This window comes from Lynx canadensis, chromosome E2 (assembly GCF_007474595.2).
Source record: "Lynx canadensis isolate LIC74 chromosome E2, mLynCan4.pri.v2, whole genome shotgun sequence".
Classification (NCBI taxonomy): domain Eukaryota; kingdom Metazoa; phylum Chordata; class Mammalia; order Carnivora; family Felidae; genus Lynx; species Lynx canadensis.
The window spans coordinates 26,889,445-26,914,230 of record NC_044317.1 but is presented as its reverse complement, the minus strand read 5'-3'; the positions used below and the strand labels follow the sequence as shown (position 1 = coordinate 26,914,230).

The window sequence follows — 24,786 nt, the reverse complement described above, 5'->3', positions numbered from 1 at the left end:
GGAGGGGAGATTCCACCCGGTGCCCCTCTTGCCCCATCCCTCACCGCCCCCCACCCCCACTCGTGGTCTGGCCACATGGAATGTCCTGCTGTTCCCCAAACTGGCCAGGCCCTCTCCAATCTCTGGGCCTTTGCCCACGTTGTTCCTTCTGCCTCGAAAGTCATTGCCTGTTCTTTTCCCTGGCCAACTTGTTCCACCCTTCAGCAACCACTGCAGACAGTAGACATGGACTCCTCCAAGAAGTGCTCCCTCTCCTCTTGCCCTGTCTGGATTCCTACCTATCACAGAGGCCACTCTGAAGGGCTGTGGTTCTGCCCCGGCCCCAAGTGCCAAGGCCAGTGCATAGCAGGGCTCAGTGAGGGGCCTGCAGATGAAGGGGAATGAGCTCCCTGTGGTGGAGGGTCTCTCGGATGGGGGGGAGCACCCTGCTCCTCCCTCTCACTTCCCTCCTCTGACCACTTAAGTAGCTGGGAAGATGGAGGGGCGCCTGGGAGCTGGAGAGCCGCTCTCCCCCAGGGTGCCCGGGGTTGCCTCGCCCTTGGAAGGACCAACTCCACCCCATTTCTCACTTCTGCTTCCTGAGCCCTTACTGCTAACTGCCCTGCTCTCTGTATTTCCATGATCAAATTCCAGGCACAGGAATTTGAAGGCTGAGTCCTGTATCACCAACCAGTCGACAATTCAGCACCCAATTATCTCCAGCCAGAAGCCCAGGGCAGGTTCACATTCCAGGGACACAGTGATCCGCTCAAAAGTCCATGTGTTCATTGAAAAAAATGTGCTCTCAGCACCAAACCTGTGCCAGGCACTGTCCTCAGTGCTGGGGACACAGCAGGGAAGAAATGGATGCAGGCCTTGCCCTCTCGGGGCTTACAGTCCAGTGGGCTCCTCCCTCCTCCCTGCACTTCTGGGAACCTCCACCTCCCTCCCTGGTGAGGATTTCTTCCTTTCTCCTCTTCGTGAAGCCCCTTCTGGAGCCCTCTGTGAAGGCAGGCACACAGATCCCCTAGAGGGTGGCCAACCTGGATGATGTCCGTGAGGATGATGAAACAGGGCAAGAACAGTCACCATGACAACACCCGTGGGTGCCGGGTCCTGCCCTAAGCACAGTCCATCCAGTTTCTGGGGATCCCCACCAAAGCCCTAGGAGGGGCTTATCACTATCGTAATTCCTGTTTCTGTAAATGGGAAGGCTCAGGGAGGCCCACTTTATGGCCTGAGTTCACAGGGCTGGTAAGTGGTAGAGCCAGGGTTCAAGCCCACCATGGTAAGCCCTAGAGGGAAGGGGGTAACCTCTGGCTGCTTGGCTCCTTCTGCCCCCAAGTGCTCTCACCTGCTTGTGATCCCACGGAGAAGAAGGGTAGCTGCCACCAGAGGGTATGGTCTCCACCAAACGTGGTTTCTGCTGGGAAGGAGGTGTTGGGAAGGTCTGCCTGGAAGGGGGTGAACAGTGACCACAGGCTGCCCTCCAGCCTAGCCCCTCACAGGCAGCCCTCCCCACAGACCCAGTCTCTGTCACAGGGACCTCCTTTTCCTCTCCACTGTTGCCAGTGGCACAGGGGCCAATATGGGAGGCTGTGTCCACCTTCCCCACCCCTCCAGCTAACCCAGACTACACTTAGGACACTAGCTCCGTATTGGGCATCCCCGATCTCGAGCCTGTTTCCTCGCTGGTCTCTACAGCCCCAGCCTCAGGGAGGATCATGTCCCGCTCCCCAGCACCCCCCATAATTAATCATGTGGGCTGCCCTCCCAGCCAGGCCCAGCTCTGGCCCCTCCAGTCCACCCTGTTGCCAGGCCCCAACACAGCCATCCGTTGTCCCCTGGTCAGAAGCCAGTGACCAACTCAAAATAACTATTTCCCTTCCCTCCAACACAACTGTCCTTCCTGGGGAGGACAACAGCTGCAAGGGATTAGGGGTGGGGAACAGAACCAGAGAGCCCCCGACCCTCAGCCCTACACTCAGGCCCAAACCCACAGAGCTGGAGGCCAGAGCTACAGGCATGGGGGTGAGGAGCCCGCCTGCCCCAGTGTCCGGGGCTGCCTTCTCCCCCCGGAACGAAGTCCTCCTCCCCATGAACAAGGAGCACCAGGGGAGCTGAAGGGCAGCAACCTCCTCAGCCCGACCTCAGCCCGACCTCAGCCAGCCCGACCTCAGCCAGGCCCACCTGTGGCCAGTCCTGGGCCTACCCCCAAGCCCGAGGTTGCTGCCTGTGGAGGAACTGCATGCTCTTGCTACATAGGAAGCTGGAACGTCCACTTCTGGCCTTTGCATCTGCTGTTCCCTCTGCCCAGATCGCCCTTCCCTTTACAGCCCGGTGTCCCCACCTCCTAGCCCCTCAAAGCCCTCCTGCATAGAACCTTTCTTGAGCTCCCAACCCCCTAACAAAATTCAGAGGCTGGAAGTTACAGCTCCTACCTGACCGTACACCATCTGTGATGGTACTTCTCACGGGAACAGATGCCCGGCAAGGATAACACCACAAAATGGCAGAACCACCCTCGGCTTGAGGAGATGCAGGGCTCTTTTGGACCCCGTAGTTGAACTGGACTGGCCAGGCCTCACTTTGAGCAGTGACCTCTCACCCAGGGCCAGTTCAGGCGGAAGGACAAGGGGAGGCATGACTGGGCCGGAGAGGGCCCCGGGATGCTCGGAGCTGAGTCCCCAAGGCCGGGCTGTCACTGCAGTGCCCACCTCAGGAGCATCTGTGCAGGAATAGGGCACTTGCTACTTTCCGAGTGGCCGCTGTTCTCTCAGGGGGGCTCCTCAGTGCTGAGCTGGAGCTGGAGTCTGGCCTCGACTTACCATCCATCCCTGGAGCCACCCTCACCGCCCACTACCCCTGCTGGCTCCTCGCACCCACCGCGCGGTCCCTGGCTCATTCCTGGCTCCTTCCATGTCGTCCCTTTCCTGGGGCAGGCCTGATCATTGCTTTCTTTCTCCAGGTCTTGGTCACACGGGCTCACGAGGCCACACTCACAGCCCCCGCCCCACACAAACACGAGAGCGGGCATGTCCTCATGGACCTTCACCTGGCAAGTGGCATTTTCCTCCTGCCCTTGGCCTTTTCCCTTCCACCTCACCCTGCGAACTTTGAAGACAATCTTCCATTACGTATATTTAAAAAAATTTTTTTTTTTTTAACGTTTATTTATTTTTGAGACAGAGAGAGACAGAGCATGAACGGGGGAGGGTCAGAGAGAGAGGGAGACACAGAATCTGAAACAGGCTCCAGGCTCTGAGCGGTCAGCACAGAGCCTGACGCGGGGCTCGAACTCACAGACTGCGATCATGACCTGAGCCGAAGTCGGACGCTCAACTGACTGAGCCACCCAGGCGCCCCTCATTACGTATATTTTTGATAAGCCACCTCATATACGTTTCGGGACTGAGATGAGATATATGTTAGCCAGTAAATAAATATTACCTGCTCTTCCTGTGAATTCATTTAATCCTTTGCTACCCTTGCCTGAAGGCACTTGTGGTCTGAGGATAAGGGGGCAGCACCCGGAAGGGGCAGGTCCTACAGGGGATGGGCTGGCTACGCTTCCATTACCTATGTCCTGTGTCACTTAGGTTCTGGTAAACTGTGGCCACCTAGGAACCACCCCAAAACCTCCTGGTTTAAAACAACGAAGGTATTTTTAATTTTATTTTAGAGACAGCATGAGCGGGGGAGAGGGCAGAGAGAGAGAGACAGAGAGACAGAGAGAGAGAGAGAAAATCCTAAGCTCAGCATGGAGCCTGACGCAGGGCTTGATTCCACAACCCTGGGATCATGACCTGAGCCCAAATCAAGAGTCAGATGCTCAGCCGAATGAACCACCCCCGTGCCCCCAAACCAGTACCGTTTTATTTGCTCCTGGTTCTTCCACCTTGGCCGAGCTCTCTGGGGCAGTCCCTTGGCTGGTCTTGCTGGGAGCCACCTGGGTAGCCTCACTCAGCTGCAAGCCGAGGCCTTGCGTCTCCGCGTAGGCTGGGCCTCCTGGTCAGTCCTCGTCCGGCTGTCTCTCCATGCAGTCGCCAACGTGATCACTCCAGCAGAGTGGCCGGGCACAAAGAGCTTCCATCAGTGAAAACCCAGAAACTGTCAGGCTTCCTCAAGACTTTGCCTCAGAGCTGGCACAGCATCACCTCTGCCACATCCCGTAGTTAGGTAAGTCACAGGGCCAGCACCACACCAGGTGTGAACACTCGGCGGCTATGTTCATCTCAGGCCACTGAATCAACAACATACGCGGGGCGCACTGGAAGGAATATGTGACAAATTGTAACGGTGGTAATTTGGGGCGATGGGAATATGGGGGCTTTGAACTTCTCTATTTTTACGTTTGAGAAAAAGACAAGAAATAAAGGGGAGGCTGAGACAAGGCATCCAGTTCACTGTTCTGAGAGGAGCTGTCCCCGACAGCTGTCATGGCAAGTCGCCTTGATTCCCGGGGGAGCCGGGGCCTTTTGGCCTGATGGGGCCCTAAGAGGGAAGCTGTTCCTGACGCCAGGACCTATCACTCTGGGAAACGGGCCTTTGGGCGGGGCCTAACAACAGGCCTGAAATTTAGGCTTGAGACATACTGTCTGAATGAAGTCGACAGCGGCCAAGGTATCTGGCCAGGAGTGAAAGATGACGCTCATCACTCATGATGCAATTTCGAACTTGCTTCCCATTCCCAAGGTTCATCACTAAAATGCACCCTGGGTGTTTTTTAATTAATCCAGTGATCCCTCACTGCCCAAAAGGTTGGTCCAAAGACCAGCAGCATTAGCATGACCTGTGGGCTTACTAGAAATGCAGAATCTAGGGCCTCACCCCAGACCTGCGGAATCAGAACGTGAATTTTTACAAGATTCCCTGGATGATTCTTATGCACAATTACATTTAGGAAGCCTGTTCAAATCTGTTCTTAAAAACACGATTATACTACATTGAAACTATTTTTTCTTTGATGGTGATAAAGTCTTATTGTTTTAGTGAAGGCATTTAAAACAGCATTGTCCAATTAAAATTTTCTTTATCTGCACTGACCAATATGGTGGTCATTAGCCAGCTACAGAGCGCTTGAAAAGTGGCTAGTACAACAAAAGAATTGAATTTTCCTTTAAATTTAAATTAAATGAAATGTAATTTAAATAGCCACAGACTGCTAGAAGCTTCCTGCTACTGTATTAGCATGGATTTTAAATCGACTTCATTTTTTAAAGGTCTGTGCACCTAGAAAATTGCAGCCGGGCTCCCCAGGGGATTTTGCACAGCCATGAACTCCTTGTTACAATGTGATGTTATGATGGCAGAAGAACTATATATTTTGGTGTTTGAACCCAGCTCCTGGCCAGAACTCCTAAAACCTTTGTAATTTCCTACTCCGTTAAGGTGCTAGGAGCATCTCTTGTTTGCCCTTGCTTCCTGACACAGAGCTCCCAAATCCCTTGGAGTTTCCTGGGTGATGGGAATATCTTTTGCTCTAATGAAGTGACTCTTGGCAGGCTCCTTCCTGGCTACCTTCAGCACAGGGGTTGGTGACCTGAAAGACCAAGCATGGTCAGAAGCCTGGGATGTTCAGCACTTCCCCCCACCCATCCCCTGGGTTCATCCCCATGATAAGGCCTCCATAAAAATCCCTGAAGTATGGGGTTTGGAGAGCTTCTGGATGCTGGTGCCTCTGAGGCTCACGGAGCCCCCAGTGGGAGGGGAAGGTGGCAGCCACCCTGGGTTCCCCACACCATGTAAACTCAGCCTTCTGGGGAATGTGAGGTGACCTGAAGCTCCCTTCAGGCCTCAACAGCTTCCCCGAGCAAGTGGGGTTCAAGGGGACAGCTAATGCCCTCTTCCCACAGCAAAGGCTGGTGGCCCCTGTGGGGTTCGCTGCCTAAAGAAGCTTGAGGTTCTTCATTTCCCTTATTTGGGGTTGCTGGGATTCCCTGGGGCCGGGGCCGGCCCAGGGCTGGTAAGGAACTTGTGTCGAGTGTCTCCGCTCCCCTTCCCCTCTGCCAGCACACGGACCAAAGTGAGCACAACCTCCGGGAATGAATCTCTACTCCCTGTCATTATAACTTCGTCGTTGGTGAAATGAATCCAGTCCAAATATGTGAGTGGCCAGAAATGTTATCTAGGTACCTCTGTCCCCAGTAGACTTGGGGCATGAGAACTTGGCAGGCCCAACCACCTAAGATCTGCAGAAGGTTTGAGTCTGGAACTCCTATAGGGAGTTCACTGCCCCCGTCCCCACCCGCAGACCCTTAGCAGCAGATTCCCGTGGGATTCTGTTCTCCCCTGCCACCCATCCTCCTGTTCCCCATGGACGTGCATCTGCAGAGAGCGAACAGACACTTTGCCAAGCTTTCGGTGGCAGGAGTCTTTTTCACGTGCTCCCTAGTCACTGTCGCACGTGGGGTCTGAGATTTGCTTTCCCAGCAGCACACCTCCCGGTAGCCAGCTCGGTGGGGGAGAACTGTGGCTTCCCACTACCTCTCCTAGGCGGGGGCTCCTGACAGTCACCAAGAACCTGACATGTTGGCATAGGTAGGTTTCCAATACCAAAAAAAGAGGCTTGGAAGGCTTCTGTTCTTTAGACTTCAAGTGAACATGAGGGCAGCCTTGGGGTGGGGGCAGCTTTGGAGGGGGCCTTGGAACCCAGGGGCTACTGTGTGTACAGGCCTATTCTACTATATCGACTGAATTTACTGTATTCCCTCCCAAATGCCAGGAGGATTCACAACTTAAGACTTGATGGAAGACAGCTGGGGGAGACCCAAGTGATGAGAGAACTCGTGAGAGTCCCTGTTAACATTTATTACCTTCATGCAGTAGAAGGGCAGCGGCTGTCAGTGACATTCGACACCCCTTAATAAGGGGCTCCAGCCACCGTGTTTCCATATCCCACCCTTCACATACTGTTTTGCTTTGCTTCAGACACCATGGATACCAAGAGGCACAATTTTTCCAAGGCTCGTGCTCCATCCAGATGTGCAATGCCTTGCGGATTTGCGATTTGGAGTGCGCCTACCACAGCTCAGAGGCACTCGTGGTTTGCATTACAGGACTCCGTATTTGCAGGCTCTGGAAAAGGTGCAGAGATGGAAGTTCCGGACTAGAATTTTGTATCAAAGGAACTTAAAGTCTGAGAGGGGCTTTGCTTTATGCTTTCCTTTCTTCCCAGCATCTGGCCTCTGCAGGTATGGCATCGATTCTTGCTCTTGGAACAGCTTCTCAGTGCCAGAAACACCACAAATCACCAGGGGAAGGTGTTAACATGCAGATTTCTCAGCCAGATTTAGATCTCCTGAAAGAAAATCTGCATTTTAACGAGCTGGGCCTCAAGCGTATGCATTTTAATAGGCCAGGGCTAAGTAATCGAAATTTGACTTTTTTTTTTTTTTTTTTTTTGAGAAATACAATCAGAAGAATATACTCCACAGTGTGATTCAAATTGTAATGAAGCAAACATCGGTGTGCAAACACTCCCCAGGTTGGGAAATAAAGCACTGGTGGTCCTTGGAAGTTCCATGAAGCCCCTCTCCTGTCACTCATGCCCCCGTCCTCCCACCCGCATCCCCCACCCCTGGGTGAAACAGTGTCCTGAGTTCTGAGATACCCAGTCCCCTTTTTGTCACTATGGCCTGTCATTTATAAATGCATCCTGCAATATATTGTTTTGCTTATCTAAAAGTCATATAGAAATGGAGGGGCACCTGGGTGGCTCAGTCGGTTGAGCATCCAACTTCGGCTCAGGTCATGATCTCACAGTTCGTGAGTTTGAGCCCCATGTTGGGCTGTGTGCTGACAGCTCAGAGCCTGGAGCCTGCTTCGGATTCTGGGTCTCCCTCTCTCTCTGCTCCTCCCCTGCTCATACTCTATCTCTCTCTCTCAAAAATAAGTCATCATTAAAGAAGTTTTTTTTAAGTCATACAGAAAAGGAATCATCCTTGATATACTGTACCTTGCTGTCTTCACCATGCACGGGAGTCATATGCTTCCTCTGCTGCTGCACCTGTAGCTGCAATTTGTCCCTTTTCGTTGCTGTATAGCTTTTTGTTGTGTGAAAACAACACATCTCGCTCGTAGGCATCTCTTCCAGCCCAGCTCTGAGGCACACTTCATGTGTTTTCCCCATCAGGCTGATTTTGCTGAGGAGGAAACAGCAGGTCAAAGAAGTCAAGTGCTTTAAGAGCCCAGCGCGGGGGTTCAACAGCCTGAGTTTGAAATCTGCTTCCGCCAAGGGGGGCATCACTGTGTGAGCTCAGGAACACTCATCTCTGTGCCTTGGTCTTCTCATCTGTAAAACAAGAATGGTTCCTGTTCCAGTGCTGCGATAATTCAGTAAAACAAATACCCGTAAGGCAGGTAAAACTTGGCCTAGCCCCTTCAAATGCCTTCAGATCAGAAATGGGAACTGGGGCTTCTGACTTTATATTATTTTTGTGGTTTATATTTCCCATGAACATAGGCTACTTTTATGATCCATTAGTGAAACAGAAACCTTTGCCCTACAAGCTTTTCACTCTTCACCTCAGCGCTGAAGGTAAGCTAACATGCAACCATGAGGGGACAACCAGGCAAGGCCTCACTGTGGAGACAGAGCCGAGTCTGGCCTTGAGATCTCTCCGGCAGTGGGGTCTGGCCTGGCCCAGCCACCCAGGGGGACATTCTCTCACATCTCACTGCTCTCTATAAAAAGGGCACACCCAGACACACAGGATGCCGGTGGACAGGGGGAGTGCCCACGCAAGCAGGACAGGGATGGCATGTGACTGGTCAGGTGATCCAGGTCCTTGTCCCAGCCCATGTCTCCCTGGGCTGTGGCATCCTCATCAGTAAAATGGAGGAAGAGGAAGAGAGGGTTTAGACAAGGAGAGCGTCAAAATCTTTCTCAGTGAATTCTCAGTGAGGCTTTTGGCTAAATCTGCTGAGGTGCTGGGGAAATCAGCTTGGAGGTCTGTCCCTTGGCATGCCTGACTTTCCTGAGAGACACCCCAGGAGGGGGCCAGTCTGGCTACAGGAAAATCATTCAGTGGGCCAGTGGCAAATAAGGGCCACAGTGGATCTGCTCTCACCCAAGATGAATCCTGTTGGGAATAGTTGCACACCTGTCCCTTCAAGTTCACGACAATTAACTAACACTCTCACTTGGAAGGCAGTTCCTTCTAAAACACACCATGACCTCCAAGGTGCCTGATAACGCGACTCTGCCCACTTCAATTTCTCCACTGTAAGGTCACTCTGGCCCCAGCTCCAAGGAGGCCGCTAACCCTCACAGCCTGTCCTTTCCTTCCTCCTGTGCTCAGCCTCCTAATGGTTTGTCGCCGTCTTCCTGGTGAGCTGGAAAGCCGAGGGCAAGGGGCCGTGCACTCGTTGGTTCCACAATTCACACTGGCCTGGGTCCAGCTTAGATAATACACCCCATCACCCCCAACGCCCCCTCACTTCCTCTCAAATGGATATGCAAAGCATCTGGGAAGTGGACAGCTGTCGCCTTCCACCCCAAAGAGGGAGGTGAGGTAATCCCCATACATAGTCTGACAAGTGCCTTGGGGTGAAAGGGGCTCTGTGTGGAGGAGAGTGTGTTGCTGTGTTTCTCTGGACTTCCAGGAGCACTTCCCTGATGGCCTGGCACTGAAGAGAGATGAAAAGTTAACCAGATTTCCTCGCCTCCACAAAAGCATCTTTCTTTCAGGCCACAATAGACACCATGTTGGAAGGAAGATTTCAGCGTCCAGTGACCAGAGATAGGGAGCTCTATTGAAGTCCCTGGCCACCCCACTGCCACCCATCTCTGAGGATTCCAACTATAACCCTGAAGGCTCAGGGGACAGGCCCACGGGATCTAACAACAACAACGCTACTATGTTTAAGAATGGACAAGGGGACAACATTCAGACGTGACTGGGGCTGGCCCTGTTACCTGGGCTGACGGCCCTCTGTGTGTTGACCCCATCAGAGGGGCAGCACCCGTGAAAGAGGCGGCTCCAGTCGAGTCGTTAGCAGGAAGAGAAAGGGCAGAGCTGTCCTGGGCCCACCCGAGTGTCAGGAGCTCGACAACTGTGGGGAGAAACGCAAACTCGGCAAGTCACACGAGGTGGCAGCGGAGCACCTTTCCCTCCAGACCCCTGGCCCTGCTGCGGCAGAGGTCTGCTGCTTACCCGCAGCGCACTCTGGAGGGTACGGGTTGTGGGAGAGGAGCGCTTCTTGCCATTTACTTTCACAGAAGGCCGTGACGGCAACAGCAAATTCAGCACGGTTTTTACGTCTCACCGAAGTCTAAGTGGCTGGTGCCCACGCTTCCAGCGTCATCCCTGTGGGACGAAACCAGACCCAGGGGGGATTCCCCGGGAGGGCCCAGTATCTAGAATGGCCTTTTGTTCTTGACTTTGAAATTCTTGCATTACTTTTCAAAAACATTTTTTTATAGTACACAAAGTCTACAAATGACACAATAACTATTGTCTCCAGATGTAGTCACTGTACTAGTTTAACTGTATCCTTCAAGATCTGGCATATCCGCCCATGCTCTTCTCTGCCCCTAAACTGCTTCCTCCCTGCCCACCCCTCTCTGCCCCCCAGCGAATTTACACAGGGTAGTCGCATCATGGAAGTGTTTAACTTCTGTGAATGTAACTATTTGTGCCGGGGTTGGCCATCCCACTGAGGGACCATATGCCCAAGAAGCAGTATAAGGGAGGGTGTGGGGTAAGCTTTCAGCTCCCTTATGTGATTCGAGTGTTTAGAGAAACACTTTTCCTGGAAGTCCCTAAATTCAAGGCAAGGAAGTCCCTAAATTCAAGCCCATTGGTGATGGGCTCCAATGCTGAGGGACAGTAGGTGTGGTTACAAAAGAGCATGTGGGGCTCCAATGTGACAACTTGCTAAGGGAATTAAGAGCAATCTGGACTAGATGCCATTTTGTCTTTTTTTTTTTTTTTTTTTCAACGTTTTATTTATTTTTGGGACAGAGAGAGACAGAGCATGAACGGGGGAGGGGCAGAGAGAGAGGGGGACACAGAATCGGAAACAGGCTCCAGGCTCTGAGCCATCAGCCCAGAGCCCGACGCGGGGCTCGAACTCACAGACCGCGAGATCGTGACCTGGCTGAAGTCGGATGCTTAACCGACTGCGCCACCCAGGCGCCCCTATTTTTTTTTTTTTTTCAACGTTTATTTATTTTTGGGACAGAGAGAGACAGAGCGTGAACGGGGGAGGGGCAGAGAGAGAGGGAGACACAGAATCGGAAACAGGCTCCAGGCTCTGAGCCATCAGCCCAGAGCCCGACGCGGGGCTCGAACTCACGGACCGCGAGATCGTGACCTGGCTGAAGTCGGACGCTTAACCGACTGCGCCACCCAGGCGCCCCGCCATTTTGTCTTAAGCTTGACTCGGGCCCCAATGCCTAGTAAGATGATTCTACTGATTATATGCTGTTCACATTTTTCCCCATTTAGTGTAGCTTGGAGTTGTTATAAATCAGTATCTGTACAGATGTCTTGTCCTGTAAGTGCTTACCGCAAGATATTTCACAGCATGAGCGTATGGGATGTGCTTTGGAAAGAGCTCTATGTTCACATCACAAAGGAAAGAAAAATATCATTAAAAAAATAAACTAAGAACAAATTTACTGGGGTGCCTGGGTGGCTCAGTCGGTTGAGCGTCCAATCCTTGATTTCGGCCTCAGGTCATGATCTGAGGGTCGTGGGATCACATCCCACGTTGGGCTCCACGCTGGGTGCAGAGCTTGCTGAAGAGTCTCTCCCCCCCCCCTCGACTCACCCCTCCTCCGCCCCACTCATGTTCTCTCTCCTTCTAAAATAACAAACAAAAAACCCAAATTTACAAACCAAGAATATAGCATTTTATTCATTTCCAGATTATGAGTATTACACAGCATATACATATATTTAGATAATATATAAAACAATGAATAAACCGTAGGAAGAAATATTGGTCTGAAATTGCTTTAGGGAACATCTTTAATTCTATAGTTCCTGGTAAATGTGTCTCCACACACTGGGGCAGGCAGCTGGGTAAAGTCCAGCATTCGTGCACCAGAGCCCGGCCTACCCCCCACGGCACTTGCAACGCGAGGATGGCATTCTGGCATGGTCACTGGTGTCCACAACAAAGGACACCAAGTAGTAGATAAAAGAACCACAGCACAGTAAACTAATAGAAATATTTGTTTTTTGTATTGTCCTCCAGTTAGTTTCCTTTTCAAACTAAGAGCCATGTCCAGGGTCTGACATCCCTTGAGTTGCATTCTAGTTATTGCTGGAGAAAAAGAAACAAAGAGAAGAGGCAATCAGAAAAATAGATGGTCAGTGCCACCGACCCGCCTTCCCCTTTCTGGTGACACTGGAGGGGACACTGGACTGTGCAGAAATGCGCAATGTCAGCAGCAGGCAGGCATGGAAGAAGCACCCAGCATTGTGTCAGAGGAGACCGATGGGCTGACAGGAATTTGTTCGGATGGAAGATATTCTCCAAGGAAGGCCCGTGAGCAGGAAGCAGCAGGATGCCGCCCAGGGAGAGGCAGGACCACCTTGTGGAGGTGGAGACAACAGTCACAGAACATTTCCCAGGACCGATCCTGATTCAGTGCTGATGTTGGAAGAAGACCCAAGATCTTACAATGAAAGGTACTCCAGACCCCACGTCAGCACTGAGAGGCTCTGCAACCCAACTCAGAATAGAGCACTTTCTAGCTCCCCCAACTCACCGTCTGGCCTTCCTCCGAGGAAGGCTGGCTTACCTTTGCTTTGTTCTGAACTGGGAGATATAATTTGAACTCTGCCGGCAGTTCATCTTCTGAGTAGAGTCTGTCTGAGAAGTAAACACGTCGGATGCGACAGTTTGCGTGGATCTGTGGGTGCAAGACTTATTTTAAGAGACAAAATAGGATTGCCCTTCCTCTTTCCCTGATTCTCCTAGAGTTCCTCCCACGAGGCTGTCAAAGCTTCATCTCTTTGGCCTCTCCTCAGCATGGCTTAGGGATGGAGTCTGGCAAGAGGGATATTTTGCTTGCTGTGTTCTCCCACTATATCTGAGCAGACACCTGAATATGGCCTGGACCTCTCTGAGCCCTCTGGACAGTGACTTGGGCACCTGAGCCAAAAACCCACACTGTTCTGTCACCAGGGCCACAAGCCAGGAACAGGCAGAGCACACTCTCCTCTCCCGTTTGGCACTCCACAAGAAAAGGAGCCAGCACCTGCACTCTCAGGGTCTCGATGTAATTTGTGCCATATGCCCGCCGTGTGAAGTCTGACAGATTGAACTGAATCTGGTTCCAGCCATCATCCAGCCGCATGGGCATGGTACAGATGAAGGGTTTGACTCGGGTGGTGCTCTGGTAGTTACTTGCCCGAAACCGCCGACGCACATTCTTGTCATCTAGTACCTATGACATATAGAAAAAGAGTCACATGAACTCTACCTTGGAAGAAGCAAACGACCTGGGTATAAGACAAGGGCCTGAACTCCCACAGCCCAGTTTCCCAAGGCTGAGACCCAAGGGAGAATAAACAGACCAGATACAGGTCACACTGGATGCAGATGGCCCGGAAGTAGCAAGTTTATCTTGTCCGTTGCCAAGACAACACCAGCTGCTTATGACACATGACACACCCGAGGGCCCACAGACTATAGAAGATTTCATAAACATTCTTCCATTTCAAAAATCAAAAATACTAGAACAGAGACCAACAATAACCAGTATTAAATGGACACTACTCTAACCTTTAAGCTTTGAAACTTACAGCTGTTGTTCAGACTTCCTAGGTGCCTACTGCTTCTTTAAAAACGTGGCGTTAAAGTTTGACTACCAAATTGATACCAAATTTATGCCGTATAATAACGGCTGCATCAAGTGTGTAGTAGAAGCAGAAAAGAATACATACAGGGGCTCCTGGGTGGCTCAGTCAGTTAAGTGTCAGACTTTGGCTCTGGTCAGGATCTCACGGTTCTTGGGTTCGAGCCCTGCGTCAGGCTCTGTGCTGACAGAGCAGGGCCTACTTGGGATTCTCTCTCTCTTCCCCTCCCTGACTCATGCTTTCTCTCTCTCAAGATAAACAAATAAACTTTAAAAAAAAAATACGGGATGCATGGGTGGCTCAGTCGGTTAAGCCTCCTACTTCGGCTCAGGTCATGATCTCACAGTTCGTGGGTTCGAGCCCCGTGTCGGGCTCTCTGCTGACAGCTTGGAGCCTGGAGCCTGCTTCAGATTCTGTGTCTCCCCCTCTCTCTGTTCCTCCCTTGCTCTCTCTGTCTCTCTCTCAAAAATAAATAAAGATTAAAAAAAATTTTTGTTTTTAAAAATACATACTAAAGACTAAAGATACTTTCCGAGAGCTATTTTTTTTCCTGCAAGTTGATGAGCTATCCCTATGGTATAGCTGAGAGTGTACACATTCATGTGCATATACTAACCTGTACTTCAAAGGTAAAGTATTTCTTCAAATTTTTGATAATCATGACAAGGAAGGGCAGTTTAATCCCCAACGTCTTTTTTGGGTCTGCGGGACAGGTGATATATGTGGTGCTGCAGAGAGAGGGGACACTGGTAAGCACTTCCCTTGTGGTACACACAGCAAAAACACTTGGTCCAAGAGGTAAGTTGGAAAGCAGATCTAAAAGAGCCAGATACCTCACCCAATCCTCAATCCTTGAATCAGCTGATGCTTAAGAAAACACAACGCTGGATTCTGAAACAAAAGCTGAACACAGGGCTAGACATCAACAAAAAAATAACCTGAAAAACAAAGCCAGGCCAGCGATCTGAGGAATTTCCTCCAGTGAGAGAAGACTCAGTTCTGGTCTAAGAGAAGCATCAAGTGATATAAAACGTAAACTAGGACCACCGTGGCACAGAGAGCCACACAGTGGCACACGCCATCTACTATGACCGGTGCCATCCCTCCGCCCACACCCACAGCCTTGGTTACTTATTAATAATAATATAACTAACATACAGCACTTACTATGTGCTGAGCAGGCTCTAAGTGCTTTATACACAATTTGCTTACTTAATCTTCACAACAACCCTCTAAGGAAGGGGTCCTGTTACTATCCCTATTTTACAGATGAGGAAACTAAGGCCTGTGGGTTAAGTAACTTGTCCAAGGTAAGCTGTAAGCAGTGAGCTGGATCCACACCAGGCGCTCGGTGCCACAGTCTGTGCTTATTAACTTCTATGACGTACTGCCTCCCTGGAGTACCGGGTCTCTGGGTGAGCAGAGGGGCCACCTACCTGACATTCGTCCCTTCAATCTCTAGCACCAGGGACTGGATGTCATTATCAGTGATTCTTTTGATGTGGCCATTCCGCACCTACAACGAAGAAAATTAAACCAATTAGGACTGAAATATTTGGCAACAACTTTGTTAAGATTTTGAAGGCTTAGGGGCGCCTGGGTGGCGCAGTCGGTTAAGCGTCCGACTTCAGCCAGGTCACGATCTCGCGGTCCGTGAGTTCGAGCCCCGCGTCGGGCTCTGGGCTGATGGCTCAGAGCCTGGAGCCTGTTTCCGATTCTGTGTCTCCCTCTCTCTCTGCCCCTCCCCCGTTCATGCTCTGTCTCTCTCTGTCCCCAAAATAAATAAATGTTGAAAAAAAAAAAAAAGAAAAAAAGATTTTGAAGGCTGAATGGGACCATTTAAAGAAAACCACAGTAGCTCTTGGGGCATAACACAGAACTTTGGGACACGGTATACTGAGCTTATCTGTAAGTAGGCCATGATATTACCTCTATATAAGGTCCCATCAGCCACCACAGGAATTGCAGGTGACTTGGCAATCTATAAATTAGGATAAATTTCTTCCCAAAGAAATCAACTCGAGGGGCACTTGGGTGGCTCAGTCAGTTAAGTGTCTGACTCTTGGTTTTGGCTCAGGTCATGATCTCAGTTTGCGAGTTCGAGCCCCCTGTTGGGTTCTGTGCTGGCAGAATGGAGTGTACTTGTGAATCTTTCTCTCCTTCTCTCTCAAAAAATAAACATAAAAAAGAAAAAGAAATCAACTCGATTCAGCTAACATTTACTCAGTGCCGACTATGCACTAGGAACATTCATATACACTCTCTGACTTAATCCTAACAACAAAAATCATAAGGTAGGTGGTATTTTACACATGTGGACACTGACATCCGGGCAGTGCAAATGAGGACCCTAAGTGACAGAGTCAGGATTAATGACCAGGCTTTCCACACTGTCTTATATACTTCTTCGGTCAAAAAGGCCCAATCCTGGGTGCCACTGGAAGGGCACCTCCACTGGGAGGGCAGCAACCAGAAAATGAGAGCACTACTCCCCAGTATCAAGCATCATTTTTATCTTCTACACTGCTTATTACAATGCTCCTACTTCCTGCTTCCTTATTTTTTCCCTAAATTTCAAATTTTTAAAGAATTCAAGTCTCATCGGTGCTGCACACAAAACCCTTCTTCAGCGTTTCAGCCCACACCAACCTCTCTTCTTTCTGATTTGTCTGTCTGGCTCATGTAGCCTAGACCATATAATTTAGCACTTCATCCTACATGGTTCTGTGTCATCTGCTGCATATGTAGGAGGTACAATATGAAGAGAGATCAATATTCAATATGGATTTCCCCTCTTAAAATATTCAGGAAAGCACAATTACCTTCAAGCAATGAGCGCTTAAGCACCTAATATGGACACAGCAGAGAAACGCAAAGGCATTTTTGACACAGGGCTGGACTATTAGGGCTGAATGTATTAACACATGAAAAACATCAACAAGATTCGGTACAGGATGCACCTAAAGCATGTGACCTTTTTCCAGGCATAGTGAAAATGGCTGTATTGACATGTCGTATTGACTCAATCCTTTGGCTTTCCAGTAGACTTGCATATAAAGAGAGAACACGGTGTCAAGTCTGACTGAGAGTTGTACTTTCAAAATGGATTATTAATAATACGGCATTTTGTTTTTAGGCATCAGTCTCTGACCTCTGGTACTGTGAATTTGATCCACTTGAGGTGTGCTTGGTGTTCCCATGGGACATTTGATATCACTGCCTATCTTTTTCTGCGAGATGTAACTGAGTCTTGTCTCCTTACAAAAGTATAAGCTCAAGGGTAGGGATCAAGTAGTAAGCATCATTTGCATCTTCTACAAAGCTTAGTACTATGTGAGGCATGAACTAAGCATTCAAATATTTGCTGACTTCTGGAATTTGTCACCCTGAGAGTTGGCAAGGGTGAATAGATTCAAGGAGGATTTAAAAAAAAACTCCTGGATAACATATCCACCATGGACTATTATAGGAAGCCAGAGAGACTGGGGTCTATCACAAAGCCAGGGAGGCTGCCAGCATGAGGAATGCTTTCCCACAAATCAGCCTTTGGTGCCCATTATCAGAGACAGAACGCAGGGTGGATGGGCCCCAGATCTCTGCCAATGCAGCATTTCTTGGGTTCTTAAGACACAAACGTCACATTGAAGTGCTCCTCAAACAAAGCTGGCGACACCGCTGCCCTCCTGCTTCGAGTTCTGGGCCTCTTTCCCAGGGAGATTAAGAGCACAAAGGCTTGGGTCTGTGTAGCACATGCCAACGCGGCCCACCTCATTCCCCACATAAACACTCGGGACCAAATGGCAATATTCCTCCTCGATCTGCTAGCCCACAGCTGCTGTGGAAAACAGACGGACTTGCTGGTGAAGGAGGAATCAAATGCGAAATTATTTCCAAATAACGTGATGTAGTCATGTTGCTAAGAGGGGCTGGTATTCCAACAAGATGCAAACACTAATTTGATAACATACAACTAATTATTCTTTATAACTTCATTCTTTCTTTAAAGGATACACAATGCAACAATCGACATGGTTAACCTGGAAGTATCAATTAATTATTGCTAAAAGGCAACTTGTTGCAATTTATCCAATATTGCTTAAAAGCATGGCTGTGAACCTTACATCCCCAAAGGTCTCTCAGAGCACAGGGAGAATGTTCTCTCGGCTCCAGAAAGCTCGGCCAGATTCCACAGGGAGGAAATGCTAGGAAATTTGCTTCTCCCCATCTCAAAGTTTCTAGCAGATGACTTCACTCCAGCAAATGCTACTATTCAAGTCTTTATACAGAAGAAAACAATGCCTTACAAAGCACGCAGAAGCCAACAGACTGGAAGCCAAAACAGACTTTGTGTATTCTTCTGCCTCTGCCCCAGAGGCAAGCTCATTTTTAGCTGGACTTTCAAAAACTTCCTACAGAGAAATTTCTCTCAGCAACACATCAACCACCACACTCCAGGACTTCGGTCTTACAAAATTAATTAACGTAGTCCATAAACCAGGAGAACCAGGAAAAAAGGCAGCTTTTTCAAAGGAATGCCCACCGGTCTCTCTGGAGTTTTAAGTATTCTCCTATCACCAACTGCCAGAGTTCTGAAATCAAATTAAGTTGATTGGTTAGCGAATTATGATTTTTCTCCTTTATTTAAGGGCTGCAAATCGAAACTCACTGGGAAAGAGGGGTGGGGTGGGGGGTGCAATTGATCAGAGAGATGAGCACTTAAAGGACACCTCCCCAAACCTCTTTAGGCTCTAAAACTAGGATCAAGGGAAAAGCGGGGTGGACAATTTGGGACAAGGCCTCTCAACCACCTTGGCAGTCTGGCCGTCACTGTTTTAAATTGTAAAGGTCTTGCAGGAAGCAACCCCGTCCTCAGTCCTGCTTCTGACAAACACATACAACAAGATACACAACCTCAGAAAGCACTGACTTCCTTTCCTTAGCTCCTTCCAGTTCAGAGGTCACTAAGCAGGCCTGGCTTTGAAACGAAGATAAAGTGAACTGGTCAGTATTTATTGCTTACGGTGGAAATAGGTTTTATCTTACTTCCCTCTCTAAATGAGACAGTGCCAATTGTTTTTGACTTTTTCATTCTTTTTTACTTCATGACACAGTCTCGCTATCAAGGTGTAGGTTACAAGTGTTTTATTCCTCCAAAAAATAAACAAAGCCAATCTTACTTTTTTTTTTCACGAACTCCCTATCCCCACCCTCTCCCTCCACCCCCAAAGCTATGAGATGGAGGTACTTTGGGAGCTGCAGAACCCAGGTTACTGGCTACAACAAATCAAAAAGGTTCTCAGCCTCTGTGGACACTAGGAAAGGAACCTTCAAACCCTTCTTGCAATCACTCTCCCAGGCTTTCCATGGTCACTGGGGCAACTAATAAAGAACACTGATTTTCTTTCTTTTTTTTTTTTTTTTCAATGTAAGCTCCAGGGAGGAAGGTCAAGCTGAGGGGAAAAAAGTACTACTGGGATAGGGAGAAAGCTAGCCAACTCTCCATATTTCTTCAAGTGTTTTAAAAATAACACATGAGTTGTATCCATTCTCTACCCCCACCTTTCATTTTTCTGGCTCCACCCACTCATCCTGGCAGACAGCTGAGCCCTCAGCCATCTGGCATCCTAGTCTTAATAATGACACATGTTCCAATTTACATTAAGCCATTAGAGCTGTACATGTCGGCAGGAAAGTTTCGCCTGTAGCTAGGGGCCGGGATATAAGTCAGAAAACAGGCAGAGGGAGACCTCTGTGGGGAGAGCTGGGCATAGCTCTGTCTCAAGGCCTGGGCCTTGCAGGCTCCGATGGGTCAAAGCTTCTCTCCCTTTGCTGCACTTAACAGGGACTCTCCAGATAGCACACGGGAAACTCTGGGCATATACAAAGAACCCTTTAGTTACAGTAAAGGCAACTAAGTTCAGTGCTAACCAGTCTCTTCCTAGCAATGCCTTGCAAGGGCAAGTGTAACTCAAACCCATGCCTTCGCCCAATTATAGTAAAAGCTATTACTCAGAATAATAAACATCATCAGGCTGATCCAGTAAAAGTCTGGAAAAAAACCCAGCTACACTACCTTCATGTCCAATGCCCTCGATCCTACTACCGGGAACGCAGCAGTTTAACATGTACCAAGAAAGTTTGCTAATTAAAAATGAGGGTGTGGAAACTCCTTTTCTGGACAGAGATTATTCATTTTTAAAATTAGGAACAGGGAAGGAATCTAATACTATCCAGCAACAATCACAAAAAGTCTGCTTCTAATATTTAGTTTTAGAATAGGCGAGGATCAGCGGCAGCTGAAAGACAAGGTGAGAGGTGAGAAAGACAGAGAAACTTGTATGAACTAACATTCTCATCTAGTAGACTTTTAGGATATTAAACATATTTTGAAATATGAAAATTTTATGTTTTACACAGGCATAAGTGGGAACAGAACCTTCTGGTATTTTCTTTACAAACCAGAAGTGATATCGACATTAAACATAAAAGTCCTTTAATGAATGAAATATTTGCTGGTTCCAGATGTTAAGGGAACATTAAGAAACCCCTAATTTCTCCTAAGCTGTTGGTTTGATAAAGACAGAGGTCTTTATCAGGAGGCTTGCAGTCTAGCAAGGAATACAGATTTTAAGAAGCTAATTTCAAGAATGAATTTCAAGAACGATGGGTATGATGAAAAGGAAGTAGAGGCTCTATAAGGGGGTATAAATGAACTTAACCTGGAGGGGCAAGTGGATATAGACTCACTTAATCTGACGAAGTGCCTTTGTGCTATAACCTGGAGACTAACAGAGGTGGTGTGGTGGGTCCCAGCAGAGGGACAGGTACAAAGGCCTGAAGGTGAGAGAACACAACCTCCTTCAGTTCAGTAGGAGGTCTAAGAGGGGAACCCGGTGGGGGGTGGGGGGGCAAGCCTGGAGAATTGGTTAAGCAGGCACCCGACCATGTGCTGTGTGGCCTTAGAGTCACGTTAAGGGTTTGGGACTGGGAAAGCCATGGTACAATGACTAAATTATTCTAATTTCAGAAGTCTGGCTTTACTGTATTTCCTATTCCTAGCCATCAATTATAAACTTATTTACTCTTGAGCAAATTCCTGGGTTTCCTGCCCTATTTAATACTGTATGCCATAACTCTGTTGCCAAGCATTTTATATAAACCTTCATTTAATCTCCACAATCATGGAAGGAGGTGGCATCATTACAAAATAAGAAAACTGGGCAGGTAAGTGCTTGCCCAAGGTTACACAAGACAGGACATAGGACAGAGCCAAGGCGCACATCCACACTGTCCCAACTCCAGCCCTGGGGTTTCAAGGTAAAAAAGTTTTCTTCCCCTAAAGGAACTTGTAGTCTAGTGGGAAATACACAATAAATAGGCAACTGCCATACAGTGTGAAGTAGAGGGCCACAGGAATACACAGGAGACCTAACTTAAGCTCCCAATGTAACAATGTTTAAGTTGAGATTTGAAGGAAGAGATGGGCGGCAGGAGCTATGAACTTCAAAGAGGGTCTGATAAATGCAGATGTTACAGATGTTAGTAAGCACACCCACAAAAATGGAGCCTGTCAATTCACTAGTATGAATATGGCATTCACTCTTCACACTCATAAGGAGACACAGAGCCCAAACAGAAGCCAAACTTAATTTTTCCAAGATTACTCTTTACAAAAAACAAATTATAGAAATTCTTCTCCATAAACTCAAGAAGGAGAATAGTACAGTTTGTGAAATCACAATAGTAACAAAAATAGCCATATACTACTGGCAGAGTTCAGGGTCATTTCTAGATAAATGTGGATGGTCTATCCCTCCCTCCATCGAACTTTACCTTTACTACAACTTTGCCTTACTCCCTAAGAGCAGGGAAAATGTCTTCTAGCTTTTTATCTCCCAGATCTACACAATGCCTGTGATTTAACTGTTGCTCAATACTTTGATAAGTATATCAATTCCCAGTGTTTCCCCAACTGAATTGGATTCCCAACACTTCCTGAGGACTTTAATATAGCTAAGAAAAGGCACACATGCAACAAAGCCTATGGATCTGACCCCAAACTTATCCTTTCCCTTTCCTTCCCTTGCCCCAGGGGACAAGATTCACCCCTAAACCCATTTCAGTCTAAATACAAAAAGTATTTGACTTTGGCTCAGCTCATGATCTTGCGGTTTGTGAGTTCGAGCCCCACATCGGGCTCTGTACTGACAGCTTAGAGCCTGGAACCTGCTTCGGATTGTGTCTCCCTCTCTCTGCCCCTCCCCAGCTCACACACTCTCTCTCTCTCTCTCAAAAATAAACATTATACACAAACAAACACAGAAAGTAGAAGGACACCTGGGTGGCTCACTCGGTTAAGCATCTGACTTTCAATTTTGGCTCAGGTCATGATGTCAAAGTTTGTGGGTTCAAGCCCCATGTAGGGAGCCATGCTGACAGTGCAGAGTCTGCTTGGGATTCTCTCTCTTTCTCCTTCTCTCTCTGCCACTCCCACACGCTCTCTCGCTCTCTCTCTCTTAAAATAAATAAACTTAAAAAAATACAAAAAGTAGAAATATAATTAACTTTTACTATTATAAGAATTTTGCTTAAAATGAGTGTTATTCTAAATGTTTTTTTTTGCCAGAAGGTCTGTTTAATTTACTCCAAGTAACCCTGCCAGGTGTTCTAATAATGTTTTCACACGTGTTTATGTCATTAGGGTACCATCCGACCTCTAGTGGCGTTGTTAAGGGACACAGTGCACCATGGTTACTTTGCTTTTATATTCCATGTGTAAACATATTGACTGGCCAAAAAGCTGCATTTGAAAAATAAAACACACACAAAAAGATCAAGCCCAGAAAGGTCAAAATGGACAACTCTGGTAAGTTTCACCTAATCGAAACGCTGAAGCGTTCCTACCACTGCAAGTCTTTCAGTGTTACTGAGTTCTCTGGCCTGCTCTAGAAACCTCTCCTAGATCAGGTCCCGTTCTCTATTTCAAGAGCCTTAAGTTGACCTTTTTGTTGTAACTGCATGTTCAGCTAGCACACAAGGTTACTGCCTCCATGCCTCCTGATAGCCCATCACTAAGCCCAGCCACAGGTGGGCAGCCATCGTCCTTACAAAGTTCCCAGGTACATTCACACCACGTTCTCTTTGTATAGATGCAGTTTCAGAGGTTTCAGTGTTTGTTCCAATGTGAACAGAACCATGGAACTGAAAACCTCAATAACGTAGGGAACAAAACTAAGGAACTGCTTTCCTGTGTAATACTCCTGGTGTGAGACTAGGCTTGTGGACAGAAGCATAGTGAAAAGAGGAGACTTCGATGTTTCACATGCGCATAGGGCCCAAGCAACTCATTATATTCAGATCTGCCAACTATTATAAAAATGACACGAAGAACACAGCACTCTCAAAGCTGCTCTCAAAATGCAGAATTCCCTAGTCCTGACCGGCAGAAGCCTCTCGGTGTTCTCTATCAATCGCTGTGTGGCCCCAAACGCTCATTTGCGGATAAGGAAGACAAAGAGCTGTTCTGAGATGAAATCCCAGATTCTTGGCTTCGTTACCCATAACCTGCTTACTTAGATTATTCCACATTTATCTCTATAAAATACCATTCAACATACCACTTCTCTCCATTCTCCCCTGAGAAAATCACCTGTCTTCCACAAGAGACTGCCTACCTGAACTTATCCTAAAAAAGGGTACAGCGGACTAGGAATTCACGGGAGCAATGAAATAACGAAGTAATAAAACGCAGACCAACGCACAGCCTGCTAGACATACATGCCCCCCTACCCCACGTCTCCAAAAAGTGGACAAGGTCATCATCTCCTGGGGTCGGTGAAAGTATTATCCAGGGGAGACCTGAATAAAAATACCGAGGCTTGTACTTGGCTCTGAACTTATTAACCCAAACAAAACTTTATCACCATTTTGCAATTTTCCTGATGTAGAAATCAAGCACAGAAGGCACAGTTCAGACCCCAAGTAGCACTGAATGTGGAGCAGGTGCCAAAGGCCACCCGAATTCTCCCTTGTTTGAGATCACTGGAAGGAAAGGAGCAAATGAATGAAATCCAAACATAACTGCCTTCTGGCTGTGCCTCTATAAGGATGCCTGGAACAAAAGCTCTGTGTCTTGTGCCCAGCACAGTGCCTGGCACAAAACAGGGTATCAGTAAATATTTGTGAAATCAGTGAACAGCAGCTTCTTTCATCTGCATGCTCCCAAAGCAACCTCAAGTAAGTTTATGCATTTCACGCTATGACACGGGTACTATCTATCCCACTATATAAACTGGGAAACCGAGGCTTCTGAGGAACCGACTGAGCAAATCAAGACTGCGGAGAGGGACCACTGTCATAACCACACCATGGACACTTAAACTCCAGCCACGCCCACCCCACACGCACCCCCAACTGCTTACACGACGCCCCTACTTTGCACCTCAGTCACGCCAGCCTGGGGACAGGTCACAGCAGCGCCCGCCCGGCCTCCCCTACCCCTAGGCCCCAACTCTACACAACTACCCACCACCCCGTCCCCAGCCTCCGGACGAGGGGGGGACGCGCGGCCCCTGCACCCCGCCCAGCGGCTGTCCCCAACTCCTGACCTTTTTGTCCCAGATCTGCAGGGGTTTGCTGCCAATGCTGTAGAGGATGGAGAGGAAGCCGCTCTGGAACGTGTTTTTGAACATCTCGCCCGCGGCCTTCTCAGCCGCGCCGGAGCCGACCTAGATATGGGCACCAAGTGGTGAAGGGAAAGTAAGGGCTGGGCCTGGTCGGGCTGCGCTCCTGATCGCCTGATCTGTAGTCCCTCGCGGGTAAAATCGGTCGCAAGACACTACCGCCACGAGTTTCTGCTCCCAAAAGATACAAGCAACCTCAACTGGGAAACCACAGCGACTGCCGCCCGCGCTCCTCTCCCCGCCTTAAATGGAGGCGGCGGGCAGTCCGCTGTGTAAAATGGATACCTCCGCCCACTTGACCCGCCCCC

General features: G+C 48.6%; 1 protein-coding gene across 1 annotated transcript; it reads right to left on the bottom strand.

Annotated features, from left to right (window-relative positions):
• Positions 1-12,185: 12,185 nt before the first annotated feature.
• Positions 12,186-24,736, bottom strand: CFAP20 (cilia and flagella associated protein 20). Its single transcript, XM_030297415.1, has 6 exons — positions 24,404-24,736; positions 15,233-15,312; positions 14,413-14,524; positions 13,196-13,384; positions 12,737-12,847; positions 12,186-12,255 (listed from the first exon to the last, which is right to left on the bottom strand). The coding sequence occupies exons 1-6, from the start codon at positions 24,485-24,487 to the stop codon at positions 12,250-12,252; spliced, it is 582 nt and encodes a 193-aa protein (XP_030153275.1). The 5' UTR covers positions 24,488-24,736; the 3' UTR covers positions 12,186-12,249.
• Between the last annotated feature and the right edge of the window lie 50 nt (positions 24,737-24,786).